General features: G+C 37.4%; 1 protein-coding gene across 2 annotated transcripts in view; it reads right to left on the bottom strand.

Annotated features, from left to right (window-relative positions):
* Positions 1–795: 795 nt before the first annotated feature.
* DAAM1 (dishevelled associated activator of morphogenesis 1) overlaps positions 796–10,789 on the bottom strand; it is a 180,981-nt gene continuing 170,987 nt past the window's right edge. For both annotated transcript variants that reach the window (XM_025392188.1, XM_025392187.1), the window contains 3 exons: positions 8,385–8,516; positions 4,567–4,737; positions 796–3,531 (listed from right to left, as the gene is read on the bottom strand). In XM_025392188.1, the coding sequence (XP_025247973.1) occupies positions 3,322–3,531; positions 4,567–4,737; positions 8,385–8,516 (513 nt within the window). In that variant the 3' untranslated portion in view covers positions 796–3,321. The remainder of the gene's footprint in view (positions 3,532–4,566; positions 4,738–8,384; positions 8,517–10,789) is intronic.

Genomic DNA, 10,789 nt, shown 5'->3' with positions numbered 1-10,789 from the left:
ATACACCAAGGTCAACTGAGGATCTAGGTGATTCTGTACATAATTCCATACCCAAATATACAAATAGTCCGGGGCTGAGTTTGTGGGTTGGAATAGAACATTTGTCTAACATGCAGAAGGGTCTCTCCTATCAGAGTGTCAGCTCCACAGAACGTTGTGACTATTAAGTTATGCAGTGAGTTGATAAAATACAAGATGGTCAGCTATTACAAGAACATCATGAGTTCATTCCAAGGATAAGAAGAATTAGTGTTTGGCTTGCTTGGGTATTCTATCAACCACTGGGGTAGTTTGTTTCCAACTTGACCTTAAATTGAGTTAAGGGTGGCGAGGCAGCAAATGTGATGTAGGACAAAGGGAAAGCTTTGACTTTCAGAGGATACTGATAAAACAAATTTCTTGATCTGTATGGGTGCCATTTCCCAAACTGACCCATATCAAATTAATTTTTAATAAGAAAAAAATGTCTCAAAACAGAAAAGCTTTTGATTCTAGAGACCAGAGATTTTCTCTACTCCAGTTGAGTAATTTCACCAGTAGCTCTACCATACATGAGTTATAACAAGAACTTGTGTAACTCATACATAAACCAAGTGTAGAAAGAGGTGGCATATGATAACCTGAACATACTGAATGCTGCCATAATAGAAAACTATATTCTTCTAGGTCCAGTAAGTACAAGTTTAAAAACACATATATATTTGATTCAGTGAACAGTTTGCAAAATTGAAATTCAGTGGTGGAAACTGCGAAGAAGTTTGATGACGCTGTTTTAATAATTCATAGAAAGACATATGTACACCCAATGAATTCATCTCTTTATTGCATATTGCTATTTTTAAAAAAATGTACAGTCTCATAACACATACATTTTTTTCTCAGTACTATCTAACGACAGTCTTGCACCTAAAGACTAAGTGGTTCCAACTACTAAGCTAATAAGATACAAGACATATAATTAAGTTCACAAATTATGCATTTTCTTTTTGGCATTAATTTAAAAAAACAAACAAAAAAAGTTCAAAATACACACCCAAGAGAGAAAAGTGGCTACTTACACCAGCACCAATCTAAAAAGTAGAAAGTAGTTTTTTTTTTGTTTGTTTTTCTTTTCAACAATGGCACATGGAATTACCTGCACACAGTTTTTGGGGAAAGAAACCAAAAATGGAAATGGCAAAGGAGGCCCACCAGGATGGCCATATCAAAGGAGGATGATTAAAAGGGGCAAGAGGGACATGCTACACAAACTTGCTCCTTTATGTGACTTTCCCTCCACCTGTCTATTCCTTAAACTGTAAGACAAAGCCATTTTCAAAATACAGTTCCAAAATTGAGCCAGACCAAATTTCTCCTGCTACAAATAGAAAAGAATATACATAGAGGCACTTTAGTTAAGGAACAGACAAAACCATCGTTATATTCCAATCTTCATCTCCAAGCCTTTCTGAGTCAAGTCTCTATCTGCACCTTCAACACGGTGTTATTGCAGACCTGGGTTAACTCGGGACTGGGGGAGTGCAACCTCTGCTCTGTATTTATGACTGTGTTATTTGCTAGTCATTTATTTCCATTTGATGTGTAGAAAGTCACTAAATTTGCAATGAGGAAAAGATGTAAAACCACAGCTCTTGACAACTCTTAGAGCACTATTTCACAGCTTTCACATAGCGCAGATACCTTGCCATCTGTGCTAAGTGTTATAGTTTATACAAATTATTTTTAAATAGTATGATTCCTGTACAGTGCACACATTGGTATTCTATTCATCCCTTAATATCCCCATTAGAATTTAAGCCTTTGGGGGCAGGGACTCTGTCTTGCTTACCATTGTATCCTTACTATGCCTGGTACATAGTAGGAACTTAATAAATATTTGTTAATTGATGAAAAACTCAATTTAGTGAGTAAATAATGTTCTAGTGCAACAGGACAAACTACTCTCTCCACAGGAAACTCAACCACAACAGGATCAATAGAAAGAAAAGAGAAAACGTTAGCCCTCATCCCCGACTACAAATAAATAAAGCAAAGCAACAAAAAAAAAAAAAAAAAAAAAAAGTAACAGTCCTCTTTATATGTCACATAATTTAAGGATATTAAGAGTTGGTAGGTTAATGGTAAGCATCTATATTTTATTTTCTAATGTTCATTGTTTTTATTCATGTCTCCCTGAGAGCTTTATTTTTTTGGACTGAAATTTTACAGGTAGCTTTACTGACACACAATTTTAAAATGACAACATATAAACAGCAATCACTTCAAATATACTTAGAGATAAATAGATCTGGGCATCTCTGCTGATGTTGACATTTTGTGCATTCTTTATGTGTCCTTTAGTCCAGACCTATATTTACAGAAAATGCAGCTTGTCCTACAAAACAGAAGATAGAAACTAACAAAAAGGCACCCCATTAAATTTTTTTTTTTTTTTTTAGTAATCTTTATCCCTTCAGAGAATTCTTCCTTTAAGTCTTGGGTGAGATATTTTATTTTTAAGGTTTATATATCTCTAGTGTTAGAACAAGCATACTCTGGCAATGTTGTTCTTTAAAAAAAGCTTGGATTGCATTTAGATAGTGTTTTTTCCAAAAATCTGAAGAAATTATCAAGAGCACTTGGCAGAGATAACTTGATGAAATTAGGGGAAAAAATTGATGTCCAACTTTTAAATATACAAAAAATTCTGACTGACATTCTACATAATTCAAATTGTGTGCAAGATGTTCTCAACAAACATTTACAGACTGTATCCTCACACCAATGTCAGAAATCCGAAGCTGGTCCTATCACTGATGCATCTACATCACAATGTCAGCTATCGAAAACCATTTTAAATCTGTATTTTTCCAACTCCAGTTCCATCAATGAAAATAATTTCAAAGGATATCAAGCTTGGAAACAATACAATATTTTGCAAGGTTTTTTTGTTTTTTTTGTTTTTCTCCTGTTTTGTCTTTGAATCTAGGGAATGTCTCTGTCATCTCTTTCAGGAGATAGTATTGTGCTTCTGAACAGTCATGGCGTTCGGGGAAAGAAAATGAGCCACACTCAAGGTGAATGCATACACGAAGGGTTTCGGAGCACATACATTAACATAAGTCTTTTTAACCATACGTAGGGGTCTCCAGACAACACTCAGACATCTATATACATTTTTTAATATATACACACATACATTTACATACACACACATTCACACATTCACTCAGATGAAGGAAAAAATTGCCACTGTTTGGATTGCAAGGCAGTGTAATGAAACGTTCTAGTCACTTTAGAGGGCCGCTAATGAGCTTTCTAAAATAAAGTATTCATGGAAGATTAGAAATTAAGTTTTGTGATTGGTCTCTCTCTGCTGCTGTCAGTCATCTGGTTGGTAATGCGTTTGCGATTCCGTTTCAATTTAGAAAGGTCTTTGTCAAACACTTCTCCTGAGCGTAAAGCTGAAACAAGGTCATCAAACTCTCCGCTTTCTTCACTATTCTCTTTAGCTTTTCTCATTTTACGTTCCCTTTCACGTTGTTCTTTGAGCTGCAAATAGAAAGAAATAACCTCTTAGAAACATGTCAAAATGTTGCATTTTGTTTTCAGTAGAGATGAATTCTGTGAAATATGGTAATGCTCCAGACACCAAGCTGTGCTCATCCTATAACCCCTTTGGATATCACAAGAAAGGGTAATTGGAACATGGAGTCTCCATTGTGGAAGCAATGGACAACAACAAAAAATAACCACTGTCTTGTGGTTAGACCCTCACCACCTAGATTCTAGGTAAACTGCATGATATTCTAGTTAAAATAAGAGCAATTGAGGCAATTTGTGTTTTTGCTAACGAAAAAAAAAAAAGGTATCACTATTACATAGACCCCAAATTTTCCTTATATCAAAGGCTTAGCTTGCATCTACTGTGGAAGCCTGAAACCTGATCCACAACAGTTACTGTTATTAAAAGCCAACTAATACATGCACATTGTAGACAATTTGGATAATTCAGATAAAAGGAAGGTGGGGGAAGCATCTTTAATTCTACTACTGTGAACTTTTTAGAGGTTTATCTCACCACTATTATTTTCTATATCTATTAACACATCTTAAGAAACAAAACAGAAAAAGATTTCATGTAGAAATCACTTTGTAAACTTTTCTGTATCATTACTCTTTAAATACATGTCTTTTAAGGACTGCGTAAATATACCATTATATAGCCGTTATATCATTTAGAACTCAAGCCCTATTGGTAAACATTTAGGTTGTCTTTAGCTTGGGGCTATTATAAAGAATGCTGCCCTTTTTTGTGTAAATTTATGATTATTTCTTTAAAATAAATGCTAAAAAATGGAATTCCAGAGCAAAGGATGTGGATAGATATATTTTTTTAAGGCTTTGAAATACACTGTTAAATAGCCCAAGAGAAACAACACCAATTTAAAATCCCACAGCATTCTAGAGAGTACACTGAAGCGTTCCTTCCTGCCAGCAGGTCAGAGTGCTCTCTAAATACTTCTGACTGGGCTGCAGCCATAGGGCTTCTAGGAGGTGGAATTGGTCAATTAATCATCCTCTCACCTGAGCTTCCATGCGAGCTCGACGTTCTTCTTCCTCCTTTTTCTTTCTCATATTTTCATTTTCTTGTTTGGCTTCTGAAACAGCTTGAAGAAACTGGTCAAAAATGCCAAAGAACTCATCTGGTTGTATTTTGCCAGCCTCTTCCCCAAAGTGCTTCACTGCTTTAGTGAACTAGAAAAAAGACGGTTTTAAGAAGTCAATGTTTCATGAGAATTCCATAATCAAATATAAATAACTTTAGAAAGACTAAAGCCCAGATTGAGTCAAGCATAAGTTTTGTTTGCTCATTTATTTTTATTTATTTATTTTTTTTGGAGATGGAGTTTCGCCATCACCCAGGCTGGAGTGCAGTGGCATGATCCCAGCTCACTGCAACCTCTGCCTCTCGGGTTCAAGTGATTCTCCAGCCTCAACCTCCCAAGTAGCTGGGATTACAGGCACATACCACCACACTTGGCTAATTTTTGTAGTTTTAGTAGAGTAGGGGTTTTACCATGTTAGCCAGGCTGGTCTCAAACTCCTAACCTCAGGTGATCCACCCACCTTGGCCTCCCAAAGTGCTGGGATTACAGGCGTGAGCCACCATACCCGGCAGTTTTTCTTGTTTTGTTTTGTTTTTGTTTTTAAGAGATGGGGTCTTACCTGTTGCCCAGGCTGGAATGCATATGTTATTGGTTTTTTTTTTTTTTTCCCCAAATTTATGGAGTCTTACATGTTACCCAGGCTGGAGTTTAGTGGCTATTCAAAGGTATGATCACAGCAAACTACAGCCTCAAACTCCTGGGCAATCTTTCCCCTTAAGCCTCACAAGTAGCTGGGACTATAGGCATGTGCCACTGCACCCGGCTAAGTCAAACATAATGATGGATTCTAGCGAGCCTATATTTATCTTCAGCTGCTGAACATGTCTATTAATCATTTCTAAAGTAAAAATTTTTATACTCCTTAGCTTTTGAAACCATTTATTCCTGTCTACCTCATTTGAGCTTAACATGTATGATGACCTCCTATGACTTTTTATTAACTAAACAGTAGTAAAAACATAATATTGTAGAGCACAGCACCCCAGACATAAAACTAACAGCAAACTCGGCAGGGGGAGGGAAACTTGTACTTTTAACTTTTCTTTGAAGTAGTTTAAAATCATTTACTAGTGCCATATGGTCAACATAGAAAGCAAATGGGAGCCAGTGCCTCTTAGCTGCTTTTCCCAATCATAAATAATGCTGCTATTGTTGGGATATTTTCAGGGTCTCAATGAGAAAACAGTAACTGAGTATGGAATCTTTAATGCAACCCAGTGTATGACTGAGAATACAATTTTATTCCAAATTCTTTGTTTTAAACCCCTTTCAATGCCAATCTTCTTTAAAAAAGTTTTTTTAAAAAAGATATGGGGCATTGCAATGTTACATTGCCCAGGCTGGACTCAAACTCCTAGGCACAAGTGATCCTCCTGCCACAGCCTCCTGAGTAGCTGGGACTATGGGTACATGCAACATGCCCCAGTGTCAATCTTTTTAAATGGCCAAAATGCAACATACCAAGGAAGAAATTTACGAAGTTAGATAAAAATATATGTATACAGTAACAATAGTATATCCAGTCTCGTTTTAGTTCTTCCAGAGGTTATCTTCATAACTCAAGACAGTATGTTTTCAATAGTCTTAGCATTACAACTACCCAAATAATATTCAATGTCAAATTGTTTGTTAAAATTATACTTCCTTCTGTAAGGATCTAATGCTATTACTCCTAAGCTACTAAGGATAGTGGTCCTAGCTTCAAAGTCAAATACATTTTTCCCCATGCCCAATCAACTACTTAACATTTTCCAGATTTTAAGTTTTCTTCATATTTAGACCACGCTGTGTTTATGCAGTGCCCCCAAACAGTTTATAATTGGTTTTATTTTTATTGCTTTGTCTTTGTTACATTGTTAGGTTCTTCTGATATTTCAGTGATATTATCTACCTAAAATATTTTCAACATTTATTTTTAAATAAAACAAGTTTTGGCTTATATTTATATATATTTTACAATTACTATATCTTTAAATTTGTAATAAAAGTGTCCTTTTTACCATTTCTGTCTTCACTGAGGAGTTTTCAATATTTTACTTATTTGGAAATACTCTATTAGAAAAGAGTTCTTCGGGCAAAAACATAACATTCTTCAGACACCATATATAGTGCTCTAGCTTGCTCCATGGTTTTATATGCTAATTTATAAAAGTTCTGGTATGAACAAAATAGCAATAGACAGTCTACAACCGGATTTCTAAAACATTCAAGTTCACGTACTTCAGGCCATCCCGAGTGATTTTTTTATCAAGGAATTCTAGTGATCATGATGTCATGTATATTGAAATCTTAGAAATCTAAAGAAAACCAGGCCCAGATTAAAGTTCCACCCCCTATACACACACACACACCCCAGTCAGTGTGTGAGGGGGAAATTTACCAGGTCTTTATGTTCTGCTAGACGATCTTCAACATCAGAGAAGCTTGACGCTGGCTACTGTGATGAACAAGCTGACAACAGCCAGTTCACACACAAAAATGTTTGAGCCCCTTGATGAAGTAGGTGCTATATTGCTCAGGTGGGATATCAGGACAGGGGGAATCTCTTCCTTTATGAAGCACAAACTCTAAAGTGGTGAGGCATACATAAAACATGGATGGGGGCTTTCACAGTGGAGGTCTGAATGGTGGTTGCTGACATCAGTTGACTGATTTCCACTGTGAGATATCAGAGGTTGGACCTCTGACAGCAGCCATTTGAACATATATTGTCATTTATTTAATAAGGTTAGAGCGGAGGTTTAATGTTGAGATTAGCTAACGCATGTGAACAGCCTACTTCTGTACTTTAATTGGTATGTGTGTACATTTACATAAACAATCATCCATATCTACAACCAAACAGGTGACCAGAGAAAAGTAACATCCATTTACCGAAGTTTTGAAACACAAGACTCAAGTAAAAGCAAGAGTGTTGTGGCAACTGAGAGATGGGTAGAGTAAAAGAACCAATTGTGCGGGAGGGCGGGAAGGGTGTTAATATACTTTATAAAGAATGAGAAGAGGAGAGAAAATGAGAGACTCTGTGCATATCTTGTATATGAATGTGAATGCATTTTGGAAGAGGAAACAACCTGAGATAGAGAGGAGTGAGGTGAAGCTGAGGAACTAAAGGTCGTGGTTATCAACCAACAAAAATTTCTCTTCTAAGGGAACACAAAAAGTGAAATAGCAGAAATCATAAAAATAAATGTCTTACTAAAAAAAAAATAACTCTTGCAATGAGACTGAATTAAAATGTATCTCTTTTAGCAAGTTCTGCTGGAGATTTATACAGGTAGCATCCTGTCCTCCAAGGCTGTATCTCAGATGAGCATATTACATAATTAGGCACATGGCTTTAGTAACATCGAATTGCACATTTGATTCTACCCCTGGTTTTCATCATCTACTCTTTTCTGGCTCCCAGAGATAAGTACTTCAAGCCAATTTCAACCGAGAGAAAACTGTCAAAGTATTTGCTGGTCTCATACCATTCAAAGCCTTCAAGGTCTTGCAACATAGGCCAGTCAGACAAAAACGGTGTGTTCAGATTAATCACAGTCTTGGAAATGAAAACACACCTATGTCATACAAAACAATGGAATCTGGAAAGTAATTATCTACTACTTTATTTCCTGCACCATGAAGTTTGGATCTCACTCCTGCTATTTCCCGTACAGAATAATAACTGAAAGTATCACAATGAAGCCCAGTCCACTCAAACAACAGCCAGTGCACAAGGGGGAAACTTACCAGGTCTTTAGCTTCTGCTAGAAGATCTTCAACATCAGAGAAGCTGAAGCTGGCTACTGTGATGAACTGGCTGACAACAGACACAAACTTATCTCCAGGCTGTGGGGGCTGAGACTTCTGATATTCCAGCTCCTTAAACACAGGAAATGAATAATGTCAATGCAGGCTTCAAATACAGACATGAGACACACCTTGTCTCATATTTCACATGCCTTAAATTTAATAAATGAGAATGGCAAACACATCAAAACTTGTTCTAAAACTTTTTGTTATACTCTAGTGCCCCTGCCCTTCCTCCCACCATGCCAGAGCCATGCCCATGTGCACACGCATATTTGCAAATAGCAATTTACCAACAATCTAAGTACTTGATCTATTACTCTTTCAGACTTTAGAAAGCAAGCAGTTTTGCATTTGGATAAAATTAATAGAAGTTAAACAAATAGTGGGGGCAAACTGAACTCTAAGGGCTTGTGAGTGAAAACAAGAGACTCTGCTTGTCAATATTCCATGCTTAGAATTCTGGTGTCTTGATTTTTTTCTTCTTTCCCTCTCAGCCAAGTCTATTTACTTCTTAAACTGTTGGATATAGGTCAGTATAATTTTGGCTGTAGCATTTGACACCATAATCTTCTACCATTTTTCTCTTGTCCATACCATATTGGTTTTTGTGAACAGGCTTGTAGGGGAATTAGTCTCTTGTTAATTATCCATATTCCCCATTACCACAGCAATGAACACAGATGATCCAAATCTAATGTTATTAGTTAAGTTAATCATTGCCAGATGCACATTCTTATTTAAAGTTCACAACATCCCTATAAGTGAGGGATCACTAGTCCCATTATACAGACACATACATTAAGGTTTGAAGGGATATATTACTTGCCCTGAAGTAGTGCTGACCAGTGACAGAGCCAATTTGAACTCAGGCCTGCCTGACTCCAGAGTCTTGGTAATAACTATGTTGTATACCAATTGACTTAAACTGGATGCTCCCTTATTTTCTTGCATTGGCAGAGATCTTCACAAGCAGGAGTGTAGTCGTCACAGTTTATGGGTTCTGACTCAGCTCTACCACTGATTTGGTTCTTAACTATGGCATGTTGCTCTGGGCCTCAGTTTATTGATTTTTTTTTTAAGGGGGCAATATCCACATCATCACTAGACTCAAATGAAATAACAGAAGTGAAAACTCATCAATTAGGGAGCTGGCGCTGATTGGAAGAAATTGCCATAATTCTAGCACTTTAGCCTGGAAAGTAAGTGTATCTGTGTTCAGTGTGGGGACAGGAAAGGCATTTGAAAGTGTTTCATTAATGTATAATTTCATAACTATTCATCTCTGATACCTTCAAACAATATAATTAATTTGTGTAAAGCACAATTAGAAGATATATCTATTTGGCCAGGCTAACTCTGCCCCCTGCTATTTTCTTACAATACCACACCCACCTCCAGGGGTAGGGGAGGCTTCTATATCCCCTTTCCTATAAAAAGTGTGATACAGTGTATATGACCCAAGGGGTAGAGTGATTTCAGCAAAACTATCCTTTAATAAAGCAGCAACACAAAATTTCCCCCAGAAGCCACCACCCCAGGCCTTGCTCTGACCTGGCTCAGAAGCAGGGGTCAGAGCCAGGCTTCAGGGTCATCATAATGACCATGGACCCTCTGGGGCTGGGAGAAAAAGTTCAATCAGTTTTTTTTTTTTTTAAAACTGCCCCCCCCCCCCTATACATAAAAAAAAAAAAAAAAAAAAAAAAGGGAAAAAAAAACCTCACATGTTCCTTAATTTATTGAAAACAAAAAATTAGACATTGTGACTTTAATTTTTATTAGAGATATGTCTTTAATTAGTTCAACTACTTTCTATGGCAGTTTTATGATTAAAAAAGAAAAGAAGGGAGAGTTCTCACAGCATTACCAATAAATGATCTGAGATACTTATGAGAGGCACCTGTCCAAGCTGCCTGCATATCCATCTCCTTCACCCAGAGCAGGCCCGAGCTATGTCTGCTCCGAGCATGGTCACAGGGACGCTCCTCTGCCAGCCTATTCTCATCCTTGCCCCCTCTCTCGCTGGCAGCTACATCTGCACAGTACCCACAGGGCACTGTGCCAAAAGGCACATTTCATCCTACCAGCTCCAGTCTGCCAGCCTGACCGGTTTTCCTTCCTCAAAGGCCTGGGCCCAGGTTGTCTTGTATGCCTGGGATAACCTCCCTCTATGCACCTAAGTTTACCCCACCCTCCAAAGCCACAGCTCAACTTCTTTTCCAAAAGAGAAGTTTCCTCTAATAGGGGCCAATTGTTCCATATGTCTCCAAAGTACCCTTAACCCGCTGCCTTCCTTAAGGCACCTCTGTAATCACTCTGCTATCTGGACACGGCCAGGCTGAGGG

This window comes from Theropithecus gelada, chromosome 7b (genome assembly GCF_003255815.1).
Source record: "Theropithecus gelada isolate Dixy chromosome 7b, Tgel_1.0, whole genome shotgun sequence".
NCBI classification, from domain to species: Eukaryota; Metazoa; Chordata; class Mammalia; order Primates; family Cercopithecidae; genus Theropithecus; species Theropithecus gelada.
The sequence above is the reverse complement of the archived record's forward strand: the minus strand, read 5'-3'. Positions and strand labels throughout refer to the sequence as shown.